General features: G+C 37.8%; 1 protein-coding gene across 2 annotated transcripts in view; it reads right to left on the reverse strand.

Moving 5' to 3' along the window:
• GRM3 (glutamate metabotropic receptor 3) overlaps positions 1-19,433 on the reverse strand; it is a 265,444-nt gene that overhangs the window by 10,550 nt on the left and 235,461 nt on the right. For both annotated transcript variants that reach the window (XM_071215188.1, XM_058297090.2), the window contains one exon: positions 16,931-17,105. In XM_071215188.1, the coding sequence (XP_071071289.1) occupies positions 16,931-17,105 (175 nt within the window). The remainder of the gene's footprint in view (positions 1-16,930; positions 17,106-19,433) is intronic.

The raw sequence follows: 19,433 nt of genomic DNA on the forward strand, positions 1-19,433 counted from the left end.
TTCCAGTTTGTGCTCTTTCCACAGCCCTTTCTTCGTATGGATGTTTAATAGACATTCCAAAATAGTTGGATGTAGACATAGAGTTGATTGGACTTACCAACTCTATCTCTATATCCAACAACTTTCCTCTCTTCATCTACCACCCTAGGCTAAACCACTATTATCTTTCTCCTGAACAATGCTATAGCCATGGCCCTGGTATCACTGTTTCCATTCCTGCTTCCCTGCAATACATTCTGTAGACAGCAATGAGAATAACTGTTAAAATGTAAGTCAGATTGTGTCGTTCACCTACTTCAAGCCTTCAAAGGCTTTCCTTTGAGCTCTAACTCCTTACTCTGGTTTATAAATCCCATGTCTATCTTTCTGCATCCACCTAATTCCACATTTTCTTCTCCCCCATTTTTGCTTTTGTCCTCATTCATAACAAATCTACTTCTGAAATTCAGGCCTTTGCAGTAGCCATTGCCTTTGCCAGGAATATTCTTCCCCCTGATCGTCATGTGGCTGGCTCCTTGTCATCCACATCTAAAATGTTATCTCCTCAGAAAGGGTGTCATCAGGCCACCTAATCTAAAGTAGTTGCCAGTTACTCTACTTTGTCACCCAATTTAAAGTCGATCCCAATTGTTACTGCCTGATTATTTCTTCCTATTTTGTTTTTTGATTATTGAGTGTCATTTTCACTCTTGACTAGAAAAATGCCCATGCTTTGCTAGTCTTTTTCATTATTTTATTCCTAGTGATAGTCATGGAAAAAGCCCTCTATGAATAATTCCTGGATGGCTGTATAAATGTTTGCATTTCAAAGAAAGTGGGAACCAATGGAAGTTTCAAGAGGGCAGTCTTTTAACCTGAAGAAATGATGAGCAATGTGACCTGTCGGCAGCCTTGTTTTGGGGCAGGTGAACCTTTCTACTTCTCAAGCCACACTGTGGTAATGACCATTGGTTGCTCCCGCAGAGAACTGGCCCAGGCTGCTAGAGCCCTGTGGCAGGCATTCTGCCTTTGGCATTTTGACTAATCTCTTTATCTTTTTCAGGATCAAGTTTTATTATTTCTGTGCAGTTTCTTCATTTTCAGAGATTGAAGAGAAGGGATGTGTCATGGGAGTAAGTCTAGGAGAATGAGGAATTGAGGTGCTAATGCCCCTTTCTGCCTCCCTTGGACTAGTCTACCAGCATTCCTTAGGATTGTCTCAACTTCCCAGATGTTCCCCCATGCTCTTGTGGAACTTGATGTAACGCTGTTCCTTGAAGTGTGTTCTTACACTCTGCATTTTGATTTCTTTAAAAATTCTATGTATTTTGACTAGCTATGTAAAGAGAACTATAAGATTACAAAGGATAGCTGCATGGAAAATCCTCAAGTTCTAGTTTAAAATAATCTTCTATACACCCCATGAATAACATTATGGATATTTACAGAAGAGCTCTGAGTCATCTACCTGCTTCATAGGGACATTAAAGGGAATACCCTCTGTCAGATACCTGAACTCTTGGGGAGGAAGATAATACAAATTCAAGGTCTTATAAAGAATAACGGCAAGACTATTTCTACAGCTGTTTTTTCCATGAACATGGAAAAAATGGGTTGAAGGATACTTTAACTAGTATTTTCTGCTTCTCTTTTACTATTTCATCTGTACTTTTGCCAATACACTTTATTATGTAAAAAAGTATTCTCATTTTTGCAATGCTGCTGAATATAGTAGAAATTATTGTTTTATGAGTTTGCAATCTCAATTACTTTTCCTTTCATAAATATTTTACATATGCCTCCCTACTAGCCCATCTGTTATTCCCCAGGGTAATAAACTGTGTGGAAGAGCAAAGTACTATCATTTTTTTGTGTTTGTGAAGAGCTTTTGCTATCATTCTGATGAAATTCTCATGAGATTTTTAATGGTGTGAATCTAGCTCATTTTCTTTACATGTGGTTAAGCAGATTTCTGTAATCTTCCCGTCAGAATTAAGAGGCATGCAGGCTTATTTTTAGTTTTCCTGGGAGTTTAGGTGAGTAGCAGCTATTAGTTACCCTAAGCTAAGGTAGTGTTTTTGTCATTCACAGTGAAAACTGAAGCTAGCTAAAAAAGACCAAACATCCTCCACCACTGATCACAAAAGGACAGTTCACACCCATCAAAAGGCCTGTTTTGCTTAAAAAATAAATGAAGCATTGGCGATCAATGCCGTCAAGTGGCAGCTTTATCTCTCTCTGTGAAATCCACTTCTCTTTTACCAGTAATGCATAGGCTGGCCAGGCTTTGTAGAAATGACTCTATTGCTTCAGATAATAGGGGCTCTCAATCAATGCTAACTATATTCATTTAATAGATTTTTATGGATGCCAAGGCTATTAGTCGATTTAGTGGCTGAGACTTTGTTCCTGAGAATCAGTATATTACTATTAACTGTGTAATATATCCAACTCAAGGAAAAAATAAAACAAATATTAAACAGAACAGACATTTCAATTTGCCCCCATCTGTTCCACTTCCTTGCTCCTGGTGTCCCCAAATAATTTTTCCCAGGATGTCTGCTTATTTAGATATTTTAAAGCTATGATCATGGAATCCTGTTTCCACCAGCTGTTTGCTGCCTTATCCTCCTGCTTTGTCATTGAATCCATTTTCTTAATATTACCTTAATTTTACTAGTGCTAGTGCCCCTTGCTCCTATTCTAAGTTCATCTGTTGATTACTATATGTCATATGGGCAGATGTTGACACTACTAGTCACTGATTTGGTAGCTAGGATATGTCCAGGATTTCACAGTGGAAAACAGAAAGTTGATTATAAGAAGTAAGGATGAGATTCTAAGGGGGTGTTTCTCCTTTCTGACTCAAGTAATATTCTCAGACTGTTAATAGTAGATTTAAGGTGGAATCATATTCACTATAATGTGTGATAAAATGTATAAACCAAAGATTTGGTTCCATAGGTGAAGTAATGAAAGTATGAAAGCAAAGACCCCTTCATTCATTGATTCATTTCTTCTGAGACAAGATTCATGGAAAGAGAAAAGACAATCTGTTATGTACCCCTTTATAACCCATAATACAACTTAATTACCTTATTAGTAGAAATTCTACTTGGTCTTCAACTAATTATCTTTCTATTTCTGTCACTTCATACTATCTTTTCAATCATTCTTTCTCTCTTCCCTTGCTCAGGAGTTACAAACGTAGACTGGTAAATGAAAAGATTGAATAATTTTGCCTATTTTACTCATTCAGCATTCTTCTTGCTTTCTCTTAGTTGCCCAACATCTCTGGTTTCTCTTCTTTTCTATCCAAATATGTTTTGAGGCAAGAATCAGAAACGAATTCATCCCAAGGCTCAAACCACTAATATTAGCTGTACGTGAAACTATGCTGAGGATTAAAAGTGTCAAGCATTAGTCTTCCTCTCCAGTGGAGCAAATGATTTTAGCTTCACTTTCAAATTGTATACAGCATCTGAACACTTTACCAACTTCCACTGCTATGGCCCTGGGCTAAGCCATAACATCTGGACCATGCAATAGCCTCCTGAATGGTCTCTGCCTGCTATCTAGGTTGTCTTCTCCAACACAGTCAAATGATGCTCCTAAAGTCAGGTCATGCCACCCCTTTACTGAAAACCTTCCAGTGATTTCCCATTTCCCTATGACAAAAGCAAAAGTCTGTGCAAGACCTCCAAAGTCCTACACTATCTGCTCCCTCTTTGTCTCTGATTCCTCCCACTTTCACTTGTGTTCATTTCCATTCAGCCACATTGTCTCTTTGCTGTTCTCCTAGCTTCAGTCCTCTGGATCAGCTGGCTTTCCTCAGCATCAGCAAGGCTTGCTCACTTGTTTCCTTCAGGTCTCTGCTCAAATACCACCTTAGTAGAGAGGACTTCTCTGGCTACTCTGTAGAGAAGAGTAACTCTCTCTATCCCTAGTACACCTTATTTGTCTGTGCCCCACATTATTTTCTCTATGTTACTAATCACCACTGATATATGTTATTGGTTTGTTGGGTACTCCCTGCCTCCCATTCAGATCCAAACACCATGAAAGCAAGGTTTGTTTTGCTCATTACTACAACTCCAGTGCCTAGAGTTGAGTCTTGGCTCAAAAGTTTCTTCAGTGAATGAGTGAATTACACATTAAATTGGTCACTTTTACCTGGTATTGGGGCCCTCTGCCAAAGCCTCTGAAATTATGGAAGGTACCTTTTTTTTTCTTTCTTTTTTGCATATGGGTAGGAACCTTCCTTCTAAAGGCACATAAATCTTTCCATTTACAGATGTTCCCCATAGAATTTGCCTTAAACAAAGTGAAAGAGAAGTCGATAATAGAAATATAATAGAATATAATAAATTTATTTTTGATTCTTACTTTGTTTTAAGGTATTAGTCATCTGAAACCAATGTCTGGCCAGTAATTGATTTCATACCTATTGAATTTAAAAAAACCCACATATTTACAGTAATTCTGAGCACAGTATCCTGTTACCACAGGCATTTAATACATTTGGGGTTACATGAAAATACATATAAGTAAAGGTATCTTTCATACAGTGTTGTACTCTTTGGTTTAAGAACTCTTTCTGGGCTAATTAAGTTTACATTCCATTCAAATGTATAGAGCAGGGGTGGGGAATGACTATACAAAGTAATTTAATTCAAGAAAGTGATATTGTTTTAAAGCACCATTTAGATGAGAGCAGTTGTTTTTGATATAAACATTTAGCCAGTTACCACTAACAATATTCCTTTATTTGTCCTCACTAAATCACTTTTTCTCAGAGCACTTTTGGGTAGTCGCAGTGGAAGATCATGCCTTCCCCATGTGCAGCTCAGTCATGTGGACCACTAGAGTGTCAGAGAGGCATGATTGATGTTGAACTCCCTGACATAAGGAATTTGAGAGGAATAAAAATCTGCACCCATGCTGATAGAAGATGCTGTCTGGTGAGGGACTAAAATCACTGAATTTGCAGATGCTAAGTTTCTCACTGTCAGAAAAGTCTCTGAGATGAATACTGTAACTGAGCTGAGGCAGAAAACCCAGAGAGGCCAGAGGTGCCATATAGCAGCTTTTGGAATTTAATCTATGACTTCAGTTACCAAATTCTTTACGGTATCTAATAGAGTCCCAATTTCTTTCACCTAAAAGTAAGGATTTCTGCTTTATTGTATATGTATCAGTAAAATTGATTTATTTAAAAAAATAAGGCTATTAGAATAAATAATCCTTAGGGTCCCTTCCAGCTCCAGTCTTTGTGGTGACTGTTATTAAAGATAGGGGGGCTATCTATATATATTTTAGTTGGGGAAAACACAGGGAAATATTGGAGATAAAGAGAAAAGGATTCAAGGGTTGGAAAAGAGCAGTTGTGAGACAAATACAATGGAAATGTTAAAATAGAAGAAAGAAGAGGAATTAAGCACCAATTCTCTAGTGTATGTATGGTTACCTATTACTGCTAGAGACTTCCTTGCTCATCTCCCATCTGCAGCAAGGGAGGGAGTGAAAGCGAATGGAATGGGGTTCGTAGGAATGTGTGGATTTTCTTTTCCTAAGGGGATTTTCTTTTCCAAGGGGAATTTTCTTTTTCAAAGGGATTGATATCTGTCTGATTTGGATGCATTAGGTGTATTCTGCCTGGAAGCAGATGGCTTAACTTGCTGAATACTCTAGGTTCCTCCTGCATTGTCCAGTGAGGATTTATGTTTATAATATAATTTTGCCTGTGGCGAGGAAGACCATCAATTCAATCTATGTTGCCAAATAACTTGTTAATTTTCCTGGCTAGGCCAGTACAGAGTATTGTTATGGGACCGCCTGAACTTCCAGTGTAAGCATATTATGCTGTTTTTTCTGGACTTGCACTGTAGAGAAGAAATTTGGGCATTATGTGACATCTTTTTCTTTTATAAAGTCAACACTCAGACTTCAACACTATTCTGATAAGTGGGGTATCTCCAAGGTCTTGGCCAATGGTAGCTGCAATCTGGTCCTCATGGACTTGCTTTCTTATCCTGCTGCTCTGTGGAAAATTATGTTTTCTCTTACTCTGGAAGACTGTTTTCTTTTTATATGAAGAAAATACCTTGCAGTAAAGAATAATCCTAATAACTGAGCAATTCACACATTACCACCTAGACAAGTGACTTTCTGAATAAGGTTTTGGCAGAGAAAATCAATCTCCATATGCCTTCAGCTCCTCGGGGACCCAAATCCTGGCATCATTAGTTAGCAGAAGCCTCTTGGCTGATTTTAATGGTAATGACATACATACATTTGAATGATCACCATCAGCAAGAGAAACAAACATCCCCCTAGGACCAAGTCTGGGTACATAATTGCTCTGAAGACCATTGGACACACTCCATTTCTCACCTCTCTCCCTACTCTAAGCTGATACAGAATCATAGTCATGCCCCAAGCATTCTGACCTGCATGGATCCTGTGGAGTTTTATGTTGCATAACCTCACATGCATATCCAGTGTCTCCTTCAAAATTATGCCTTTTCCCTTACATTCCCAGCTTAAGTTCTGATTATCTATTCTTGGGAAGTAGCTCTGAGGAGCCCCTTTGCTTCTAAAGCTGAACAGAAGAATGAAATGGCCTCTTTTTTCCTCATCCTAATACAAAGGCTGTTTGCTTATGTGCGTGGGTATGGCAGTAGCATCACAGTATGAGTCTAGGATTTCAAAGTCTCTGAGTTACACTGCATTGGAAGGAGCATTCCCACCTTCAGTAAATCATTTCTGAGTAGCCAAAGACAAGCAAGGTACTTAGGTGCTGGAAATACTTAATCTGGAGGATTCCAGAAGGAGCTGGGAAAATAACTATATGGCAGTGTGGCCACTGGCATCGTGAGACAAATGTGATTCATTCAGAAAGCTGCTCCCTTTCTGAACCCAGTGCCTGCTTCCTCTTTGGGGGTTCCTAAGAGGACCTCTGTGCAGTATACTGGTACCAGTGGCTGAAGTAGATGATGATTATGTAGAGTGTTTTGACATGTTTTACTTGAATCACTTCCATGAACCATCTAGGGTATCTGTTTCAAATTAAATTTCTGGCCTTTGTTCCTGTCCACTTGATTCAGAATATCTATGGGTGAATTGTGGGAATTTCCATTTCAAGGAGGTTATTTTTTTTCACACAAATATTTGGGTACTACTGGCCTATGTGTATACTTAATAAGAGAAAAGTTAATGTTTTGTTTAGTTTTATTATTCTGACTTCCATTGAGTATATTCAGACACACTTAAGTAGTTCTCTTTTGCACATAGTGATATATAAGCATTTCTCAAGGATGAATTATCCATGTTATTTCTCTCTTGTCTGCTTCTGTGTTTTGATCATGCTTTCCTATCTATCTGGAGGAACTACTCAGCTTTAAAAACCTAGTATCAATACTCTTTCTACTATCAGCTACCTCACTTGTCACCAGGAGGCCCACCTGGATCCAAAGTGATGTGATATTTATCTACTCTCTTGCCAGAGAATTAACTGGGAATTAATGTGGCTGCACCTTCCAGTCTGGGTGACTCCTCGCCATTGCATAGGACCGAGGGTGTTGAGTTATTGTAATCCCTGAGAAGAGTACTGGAATATTTGGGACTCAAAGAAGATGGCATAGTAACAATGGCTATAAATTCTTTGAGAACTGGTGTCTATGTCTGTCTGCTTGATATGGGCAGGCTGTGTCAAGTTTTGATCAATAAGTATAGCACCAGTGATTCTGTAGAGTGGTCCTGGTACAGTGTATGGAGGTGTCAGTGTACCTTTTCCTGGCCAGGCTAGCTTCTATCTCCTCTGCTGTGGAACATGCTACCTGGAAACCCATAGGGAGAGGCTTCCCTTCAAGGCACCAAGTGTAAGAGCGGACCCTCCACATCGTGGACCCTCCAGATCAGCCCAGGCTCAGCTGAATATCACAGAATGATTCCAGCCAACCCCTTGTGGAGCAGAACAAGTCAACTAAGCCCTGCCTGAATTCTTGGTCCACAAAATCATGACAGAGAAGGTGTTGTTTTAAGTCACTAAGTTTTGGGGAAGTCTTTTTACACAGGAATGGATAACTAAGTGGAGTGTAACCTGGTACTATAATAACCTACTCTCATCTATACATAAGAGTTTGTTTTTACTTCTGGAAAGCAGCAAATATTAGAAAACTAGCAGCAGTATCAATAACAACCACGTAGTGGAATAAAATTCCTGCATAACACTTAGTTGAGAAGGAAATAAATTATGTTCAACCTAAATACAACATATGCTTTACCTGATAAACTAAGAGCATTTTAAGGGCTTTTCTTGATTTACAAAACAACATAAATCTCATTACTTAGAGTGTAAATAGATACAAATTGAACTGTATATACAGCTCAATTTATATCCATTTATATATAATGGGAGAAACAGACACTGGTATATTAAATGAGTTGCTTTAAATTCTCACCACAGTCGGTTGGTAACATTTTCATGTATAAAACCAGATCCCATCAACCAGTGGCTTTCAAACCTCTTGGACTGCCTTCACAGTAATAAATACATTTTACACAGATATGTATAGCTCTGGAACAAGTTTCATGAAATATTATTTACCTTTATTATATGCGAAACATTCTAATATGTTCTAATCTATTTTCCTGCTATAAATGCTGGTCAAAACATACTAAATTGACTTCATGACCCATTAATGAGTTGCAATCTACAGTTTGAAAAACACTGTCCTAGACTTTAAACTTTCTGGGGCTAACAGCTCTGTCATATTCAGTGTACAAAGTGCTTAGGAGTTTCTGGTGTATAGAAGGTACTCAGGCATTTAATGAATGGATGAACATCATGATGGGTGTTCCAAGGTATTAAAATGAGAAGGATATTCATTGTTTAAGCCAGGAAATCCAGGGTTAATGCTTGACTCTTGAATAATTGTAGGTCTTTGAGTAAGAAACTTCAATTCTCCAATTTCTTACCTTTAAAATGGAACTTTGTGATATTAATATCTGGTACTCTCTACCATATAGCATTATCATGAGGATAAAATGAGCCCACAAATATAAAACTGCTTTGAATAAAAAATATAAATATAAATAACAGATGAACATATTTATTTGTACACTTTGAAATGTCTAGAGATGTCATACATTCTTTGTTAGATAACATCATGAAATTGGAATATAGGGGGGAAATTTCTGAAGCAATTTAGAACTTTTGAATGAAAGAGAATTTCCTTAAAATTTCATTTAGTAACACCATACTGCAGAAATGTTGGGCAGGGTATATGCCTACCTGAAAGTATTAACTGGCCACTAGTAGACTAGGATATTGAACACCAGTTTAAGCAGGTCTCTTGCAGATAAAATATGTTGTTTTTGTAAGTGGATATTTCCGAAATTCTGAAGAGTGAAATGCCCTCATTTCCCTTCAGGAATTTATTAGTTCCTTATTCAGGAATAAAAAATATCACCATTTCTACATTATTGAGTTCTGGACATAAGATTTTGTACAATGTTGTTGAAGACTTAGAGACATTGTCCTTACTAAATTGTTCCAATAACAACCAAGAGCTCTGCACTATCAATGGTATTATTTTTGCCCAGAGGTTAATCTTGCCACACAGCCTGAGGGTACCCTTCCTTCTTAACTACCCTAATGATCTGTTGCTTCTGTAAAGCCTGCCTAGTATGAGGCATCATGGGAACTTTCCCAGCTTGCATTCTGGGATAGGCAAGGGTTAGATGCACTGCATTTGAAATCAGAGGAACTGGCTCTAAATTCTGGTTCACTTTAAAGTGTGACCCTGGTGGGTTTCTTTGCCTCAAAGAGTTGTGATCATAAAATAAGATACAGTATATATATATACATATATACACTCGCATACCCACAAACATATATATGTATAAAGTATTTAGCACAATGCCCAGGGCATAGAAAACACTCAATAAATGACAGGTCTTGTTAGCTATTGTTATTGTTGTTTTTATTAATTATGGCCAGTTCTTTCTTGTCTGGACTAGTTAGCTTTTACCATTGGGCTGCAGACAAGGGTACTCAAGAAATAAGCATGCATGATTCTCTAACAGCCAAGGAAAACTATTTCATAGTTCTTACCAGACACTGGTACTTGACTATTGTGGCACCTGGGGATTTACCTGGAAGGACCGTAATGTCCCAGCTCCTACATCAATTCCCCAATGAGAAGCAGTGTATATATTGCAGCACTGAACACGTGCTCTCAGCCAGTCAGCCTTCCTCTGTTTGCTGGGGGAAGGTTACCCTGTATATGTTGTAGTTGGTTGGAGAAATTGGGGCATTAATACAATTGCTCACCCTATGATGCTGAGCTATTTTGAAGTATCCTTTCTTAATGACTGGAGGGAAAATCGTGAAGTAGTCATTTGTCTCTGTCACTCCTAGCCCTCCTCGCCCCTTGTGTGTTCTGCTTTCTTTCCTCCCCCCTCATTCCTTCTGTCAGTGAATTTCTCCAACTCCATACCAAAGATAAGCTGAAAATAGCTTAAGATGTTGTCCCCTCCAGGTACATTTATGCTTTAGAGGACTCTAAAGAATTAAATCAATGATTCTCTAAGAATAGTGCTTCAGACATTTGCAAGCCAGTAGGAGAGAGAATTGTGGAGTGGGGACTTATCCTGATTAGCTTCAGTTCACACTGCCTTATCAGCTGAAAAAACACTGGGCCATCGAAGTAGGAGGATCTATTCCAGCATCTTCCAAGAACTATTCTGTGGAATGTTGGTTTGTTTTAATGTGATCAAAACCTTTTGAAAAATATTGGAAATATCAAAGTCCAACACATTTCCTTGCCGTAGAGATTCTTAAAACCTTCAACATGTTATCGGTGCTAGGAATTTCCAAGGAGGTATTTAGGATATAGCATTTTCCTTGTCATGTGATTATCTTTCCCTTTTAGTTTTTCATGAAGCACCTTCAGCACCTGTGTGACATAGAACATGCTTTACAGAGCACCAATCTAGTCCAGCCCTCTAGGTCAATGAGTAAACTAAGGCAGGGAGCAATTGAGTGACTTGCTCAAGGTGACCTATTGTACTGACTGCAGAGTCAGGACTACAAACCAGGTTCTCTGACTCCATCACATGGTGGAAAATCCTAATTGCAGTCATGTATTAAATGGCTATGTATTATGTGGACTCCCAAAACCAAAATTTTGACTCTTCTGCTCACCCTGTATCTCTAGCACCTAGCAGAGTACTTGGCACACAAAGGCTGAATAAGTATTTATTAAAATCAAGAAAAGACTGTGGGAAGATGGTGGAGTAAGAAGCTCCAGGAATCATCCACTCCACCAAAACAACTATTGAAATGGCAAGCACTATTAAACTATTTTGAAACTCTAGATTGCAGTGGAGGACTGAGCAGCATCCAGGGAGGAGTGCATTGAAGAGTCTAGTAATTTGTGGCAAACACCAGTAAATTTCACTCTCCCTGAGGAGGCTACAATCTCCCATCCCCCAGGTCATGGCAGGCAGCAAAGGGGACGGCAGTTTGGGCTCCTGGCCTAGCTTGCTGGTGCCAGGGTGGGATGTAAAGCCTGAGTCCTCCAAACTCCATTGTATGATTTGATTTCCTGAACTCTATTTTTGGTTGCCTACATTAGATCACTGAGGACCAGCTCTGAAGGTGGCCATTGTTCCAACCCCTTTCAGGCAGTAATCTTCCTCAAAACTATGGAAAATGTTAAAAGACTGCATTAACTGGGCAAGTTCATACACAAGGGAACACAGCCTTAAAAACCACAGAAGAAGCTCCTGGTGCCCTTGCCTGTGCCTCCCCTAACTGCTTCACAATGCAGGGTGACACCAGCTTTTGTTCCCATTGTGGGGTCCTGGCCTTGGTCCAGAGGGAGCAAAGTGACCCCAGTGTGTATACTGGGGTGCATGTGTGTCAGTGCAAATCTGTCCCATGAAAGTCTGAGGGACTGAGCCAGGAAAATTGTGTCAGGTTTGCCCTCCCAGAGTTTTTCCTGAGGACAGAGAAAGTGGCAGACAGCTGGGACAGTGTGAGAAATAATAAATCAAAGTGGCTGGGGGCAAAGGACTACCTGCATAAGGTCACACAGCAGAGCACCCTGGAGGGGTGAAAGTCTATTTCAAGGGAGTAGAAGGGGCATTCACTCAAACTTCTATAAACTGTAAATGGGGGGATTCCTAAGGTGGCCAGCAAACACAAGCCCAGAAAAGAACCAGGCCCCATGGTTCTTCCCAGGCTCAGTAAGAAAGGAAACACTCTGCTCTTCCCATTTGACTTGGGCTGACCTTCTTGATAGATGGGCAAAACTCTGAAGGAGACCACTAGCCAAAGCAAAGACAATTTGCAAAGGCTATGAAAGGTGCTTTTTGCTTTGGTTTGCTTGTTTTGATTAGCTTCTGACATTCAAGAAAATTTCTTTCATATAACTAATTGGATACAAACGTAAGGAATAGATAGCTCAGGGACTAAACATCAGAGTTGACATTTTAAAATATTAAAATGTACAGTGTACAACAAAGGATTACAAGATAAACAGTTCAGGAAATGATAGCCCATCCAAAGGAGCAAGACAAAAATCCCAAAACCATCAATGAAGAGTACTGGACTTTGGGCTTACTGGACAAAGACTTGGAAAAAAAATCTGATCTTCATTATGCTCAAGAAGAAAATGGCAAACAGAGAAGGAATTTAAAAAGATGAGGAAACAATGAATGAAGAATATGGGAATCTTTTTGAGGCTCTCCATAGGAACCAAACAGAAATACTGGAGTTGAAGAATACAGTAACTGAAATGAGAAGTTCCCTAGAGGGTTTCAAGAAAAAACTGGAGGTGGCAGAAGAAAGAATCAGTGATTTCAAAGACAAGACAATTGAAATGATTCAGGCTGAGGAGCAAAATGAAAAAAAGATTAATAAAATGAATGAGAGACCTGTGGGACACCCTCAAGCATATCAACATATGCATTATGGTAGCTACAGAAGAAGAGAGAAAGGATAGAAGGAATATTCAAAGAAATAATCACAGAAAACTTTCCAAATTTAATGAAAGACATGAATATGCACATTGATGGAACCCAACAAAACCTGAACAGGATAACCTCACAGAGAACCATACCATGATATATAGTAATTGTGGTGGTTTGAAGCTGTGTGTACCCTGAAACATGTCCTTAAATTTAATCCATTCCTGTGGGTATGAACTTAGTATAAGTAGGACCATTTGATAAGGCTACTTCATTCAATCAGTATGGATTTAATTCCCATATTAGAGTGAAATGAAATTCAGCAGGAGAGAAAGTCACAGCTAACCCAGAAGAGAAGGGAGAGACCAGGAGACAATGCCATATGCCTTGTTATGAGCCAAGGGTTGCTGACAGCAAGTCCCAGAGTGCCAAAGTCTTTGGAGATAAAGCATTGCTTTGATTTGGACTTTCTTTTAGCATCAAAACCATAAGCTAATAAATTATTCCTTAAGCCAACCCATTTCATGGTATTTGAATGGTATACCATGGTATTTGAATTCAAGGCCAAAGAAAGAGTTCTGAAAGCTGCAAGAGAAAAGCAACATGTACAAGGGAATCCTAATAAAAGTAAATGCTGGTTTCTCATAGAAAAAAAGGAGAAAAGAAGACAGTGGTATTAAATACTTAAGTGCTGAAAAAAAAATTTCCAACCAAGAATTTTATATCTGGGTAGACTTTCTTTAAAAAATGAGAGAGTAATACATTCCCAGGTAAACAAAAGTGAGGGAGTTCATCATCACTAGACCTGTCCTAAGAGCAACCATATGGGTAATTATAAATGTCAGTACTATCATATTATATGGTTTTGGTATGTAACTCCACGTCTTGCTTCTTACATGTGCATACTTCTTACTTATGCAAATGTATAAAATTAATGATAAATCTATGGTTTCTGACATACAGTGTACAAAGATATGATTTGTAACATGTACAACAAAAGGTGAGGGGGGCAGAAAGGTATAGGAAGAGTGTATGTGAACGCTATTAAGTCATATTGGTATCAAATCAAATATGACTGTTATAGATATAGGATGTTAAATTTTAACCTCATGCTAACCACAATGAAAATATCAGAAAAATGTATTCAGAAAGAAATGAGCAGGGAATCAAAATAGCAAAATACAGAAACAAATAAATATGAAAGTAGATATTACTGGAAGAATAGAGGTTCAAAAAAGTTATAAGAATTTAGAGACAAAATAGCTAAATGACCAAAGAAAGTCCTGCATTACCAGTGGTTTCTTTAAATGAAAATGGATTGAATTCTCCAGACAAAGGCAGTGATTGGCAAAATGGACCAAAAAGCATGACAGGACTATATGCTGTTTACAAGACCCACTTTAAATTCAAAGATATATGTAGGTTAAAAGTTTAAAAGATGGAAAAAATACCAAGCAAGTGGTACCCAAAAGAGAGCTGGGGTAGCTGTGTTATCAGATAAAATAGACTGTAAGTCAAAAATCTTACAAGGGACAAAGACAGTCATTATATACTGAGAAAGGGTCAATTCAACAGGAAGATGTAACAGTTATGTATGCACCTAATAGCAGAGCTCCCAAATAGGAAGTGAATATTAACAAACTTGAAGGGGAAATGGATAGTTCTACATTAATAGTAGGAAACATCAATATATCACTTTCAAAAATGGACAGACCATCTAGATAGAAGATCAATAAAGAAATAAAGAAATGAATGATACTCTAATCCAACTAAACCTTACATACATATATAGAACACTTTACCCTAAAACAGCAGAAGACATATTCTTCTCGAGTGCACATGGGTCATTCTCCAGGATGGACCATATGTTAGGTCACAAAACAAATCCAAATAAATTTAAAAATACTGAAACTAATGGATGATGGACTGTAGTTAACAGGACAAATATCAGAATGTTTTTTCCTGAATGATAAACAAATATATAATACTAATATAGGGTGTTAATAATTGGGTGGATTGGGAGAATACATCAAATATAAGATATAGGTAGTAGTATTTTGACAATTCTCTTTCATAATTTGTAAAAAAAATGTTTCACAACAAAGCAAGGTGTTAGTGGCGGGGAGATGTATAGGAGCCTTTTATGATGATATAAGTTTGCTTTGTAAATTTGCACATTTTACTACACATTTATTGTTATGTATGTTCACATGAATGATATACTTCAATAAAGTTTTATTTAAAAATATTAAAACCATACAATGTATCATCTCCCACCACAATGTAATTATGCTAGAATTCAATACCAGAGGAAAAATGGAAAATTCACAAATATGTGGGAATTAAACAATATACTGTGAAACAACAAATGGGTTAAAGAAGAAATCACAAGGGAAATTAGGAAATATCTTGAAGTGAATGAAAATGAAAACACAACATACCAAAACATGTATGATGCAGCACATGAAGTGTCAAAAGGGAAATTTATAGCTCTGAATGCTAACTTTGAAAAAGAAGAAAGATTTCAAATCGGAGGCCTACCTCATAACTGGAGGATTTAGAAAAAGAAGAGCAAAGTAAACCCAAAGCAAACAGAAGGAAGGAAATAACAAAGATTATAATAGAGATAACTAAAATAGAGAATAAAAAAATAAAAACAATAGAATCAACAAAACCAAAAGTTGGTTATTTAAAAAGATCAATAAAATCGACAAAACTTTAGCTAGATTGAGAAAGAATAAGAGGATGCAAATTACTAAAATCATACATGAAAATGGAGACATTACTACTGACCCCATAGACAAAGATTACAAGAGGATACTATGAAAAACTGTGCACCCATAAATTAGATAATCTAGATGAAAAGGACAAATTTCTATAAACACACAAATTACCAGCAATGACTCAAGAAGAAAAAGATCTCAACAAATCAATAACTACTAAAAAGACTGAGTCAGTAATCAAAAACCTCCCAACAAAGAAAAGCCTGTGACCAGATGGCTTGAGAGGGGAATTCTTATAAACATTCAAAGAAGAATTAATGCCATTCCTGCTCAAATTTTCAGTTCCTCAGAAATCTATATTACTATATGACCTGGTAATCCCATGTCTAGGCATATATCCAAAAGAATTGAAAGCAGGGACTCAGACATATATTTGCATGCTGATGTTCATAACAGCATTATTCCCAATTGCCAAAAAAGGGAAGAAACTCAAGTGTCCATTAGCTAATGAACTGATAAACAAATGTGGTATATACATACAATGGAATATTATTTAGCTATAAAAAGAAATGAAATTTTGATTCATAAAACAATATGGATGAACCTTGAAGACATGTTGAGTGAAATAAGCCAGATGCAAAAGGACAGATATTGAATGATCTAACTGATATAAAATAATTAGATTACGCAAACTCAGAATCAGAAACTAGAATATAGTATACCAGGGTCCAGGGTGGAGGTAGGGAATGGGGAGCTAATGCTTAAATGGTACAGAGTTCCTATTTGGGATGATGGAAAAGTTTTGGTAATAGTAATACAGCACCATGAATGTAATTAACAGCACTTAATTATATATTTGAATGTAGCGAAAAGGGGAAATTTTAGGTTGTATATATGTTATTAGAAAAAAGTTCTTTAAAAAGTCCATGGAACTTTACTACACTGACAGAACCCTAAATTAAACCATGGAATCTAGTTAATAGTACAATTACAAAAATGTGCTTTCATCAATTGTAACAAATGAACCACACCAACACAAGCTGTTAATAATAGGGTGGTATATGGCAACCCTGTATTTTATGCATGATTTTTCTGTAAATCCACAGTTTCTCTAATAAAAAAAACAATGAATTGAGGCTGTTTATAGGGATGTGTGTTGCCTGTTCCTGACAGTGCCCGCTGCTTCCTCCCATAGCCTGGTCTCTACTATGTTACCTACGAAGGAGTCAATGTGCAAGTTCCATACTTACACTGAGAATATGTGGTCCCAGTTCCACTGACACTGAACCTGTTGAGGTGCAGTCTGTGAGTGACCACGTTCTTCTGGGGTTGGAACAGGATAATATGCACCTTGGGCGCAAACAAGCAGCCTAGGACCACGAAGCCGCTCAGGCTGACGGAGATGCACATGGTTGTCGTCTGCACCTACAAGAAAAGGTTGCCTAGTAAGTATCTGGTTATAAATTCTAGAAAGTGACCAACTAAAGAGAACATGGAAAAGACTAAACCCTGAAAAACCTGAGATCATCCACAGGTTTGTTCTCTTTGCAGCCAAGCCAATATAATAATTGTATGGGGTCATTTGAGTTCATGATGTTCATGGAAACACTGCTTAGGATTTGTAAGCAAACATTTGTGTGGGGTGCTCCTGAGTGCTTGCCAAGACTTCACATGTATTTTCTTGTTTTGTATTTCTTCTTCTTTATGTTAAGAGATGTTTTCAGAACCACTGAAGTCAGAATCCTAAATAGGGAAACCTAAATATTCAATTATTCAGTAGCCAGATTGAAGTGGTTTCCATCAGTGAGGTTGGGTTAAGAGTCACTATATTTTGAACAAATGTGGGCCTTTTCCAAAATTTCTCCATTTCCCTTTCCTACTGGGAGCTCTGCCTGCCAAACAGCTAATGGTTTCCCTACTCATTTTTGGGGGGCACTGTCAACTAACTTTTTTCTGGGGTACCATCTCTTTTATTTATTTCATTGGCATCTCTATGGAAGTTGGATATTCATTGTTCAGTCTTTTTATTCTCTACAGTTCTATATACCTATCCTTGAAAAAAATTTCACTTTTACCCTCTATGCTTCCCCTGAAAGTATACTTTGAACTAGGTTTTAACATCTCTTCTCATTCTCTTGCTTTTTTCCTCCATATTTTCTTATCTCATCAATTGTCCTGGCTTCAATTCCCATAGATTTGCTGGAAAATCCCAAATAATGAAAAGTGAAAATTACTTCTTCTAACAGTTTTGTGAACATTTGTCATAGCTACTCAGAGGCCCTTGGAATCCTTGAGTAATATTAGATTTATTTTCCCCATGCCATGGTATTACCAAATAACATAATTTCCAGTAACCTAAGTCTTTGACCTTCCTCTCTAATCAAGGAAAGTGGAAGACTGAACAGCTAACTGGAGAATTCCTGTAATTTTACAAAGCTTTGCTTCATTCTTTTGTTTGTTTTGTTGCTGTTTGTTTTGATTTTTAAAAATTAGGCTACATTTGTAGTATAATTTTCAGTCCCTAGTTTTACTTGTGCTGAAAGCATAATCCATTCTCACTCTTTAAAAACTCTTGTCTGTCTTAATTAATTACTTACATTGCTTCTTGGGGCCTCAAATTACAGGCTCTGTTTCCTTTGGTCAGCTTGGATAAGAAACTGCCACCTAATTCTATAATGTAAAAGCCTTGATAAATTATGAGTATTATTTATAGTAAATCCAATTCCTATTTATAATAAGTCCAACTGATGGAACTGTACTCTTCCTGCCTCAGTTTTGAAGTGGAGTCAGTACGAGAAGTATCAGATATTGTAGTGAGGGTGAGACAATTCAAATGTACAAACTTTCTAAGAAGTCCTTTCTAGAAACATTTCTACTACTCCTGACCCCTGAAACTCCTCAAACACTTTAAGCTATTATGTAGAAAGGAAAGAGAAGAGGTTTTTATGAAGAGATTATCTTGGAACATGCTGTGTTCTGAGTTTCATACCTTTCATCCAATATGGAGGGTTATGCTATCCCATTGCTTCAAGCCTAGTGAGAAAAGCTTCAATGTGGCCATTCTCAGAAGGCTTGAGGTCTTTTGTCAGGAGGAGGATGTCTTGGCTGGGGTCTGATTTGGAAATCTAAAAAGTGAGGGAAGGTTAATTGCTTTAGTGGCGAGCCCAAAGACTTGCTACTGTATTGAAATAGATTTTTCCTCCAATAATTTGTCAAAGCCAAGAATATCGGAGTGATATGCATGGAAAAAATGGACCACATTATAAAAGGGCATCCTGGATAGTCTTGTGTCTATCTGGAGTAGCCCAGAGACCTTTGCAGAAAGAGCTGGAAGTGGATAGCTAGATGCCCAGGGCTGAGTATGGTTTCACAAAAGACAACTTAGAATAGAGAATTACCAGCCAACCTACTCAAGGATTTGCAGGAGAAAAAGGCTAGCAGGAGACTTCTGACAATTCCATGAAAATGCCATTTCAGAGCCAGGTTTAATGATCTTCCAGCCAGCCTGGGGATGTTCTCTTTAGCTACTTGTAGGTATAGATCATAAGGCATCCAGCTACATAAGAACTGCCCTATTTCTTCCTCATTACTCTTTAACCATGGCTGAGAGGGAAATAGCAACTGGTAGGTTGGGAAAGTAAGCAACGAAAAATGAGAAATCAACCATTGGTGGCTCCCAACCCAACATAGGCCAGACCTCAAGAGGAAATGAAATTTAATGTTAAAACAAGACATGGTTTTGATAATTACATA

The sequence above is a fragment of the Dasypus novemcinctus genome, chromosome 5 (assembly GCF_030445035.2).
Source record: "Dasypus novemcinctus isolate mDasNov1 chromosome 5, mDasNov1.1.hap2, whole genome shotgun sequence".
Classification (NCBI taxonomy): domain Eukaryota; kingdom Metazoa; phylum Chordata; class Mammalia; order Cingulata; family Dasypodidae; genus Dasypus; species Dasypus novemcinctus.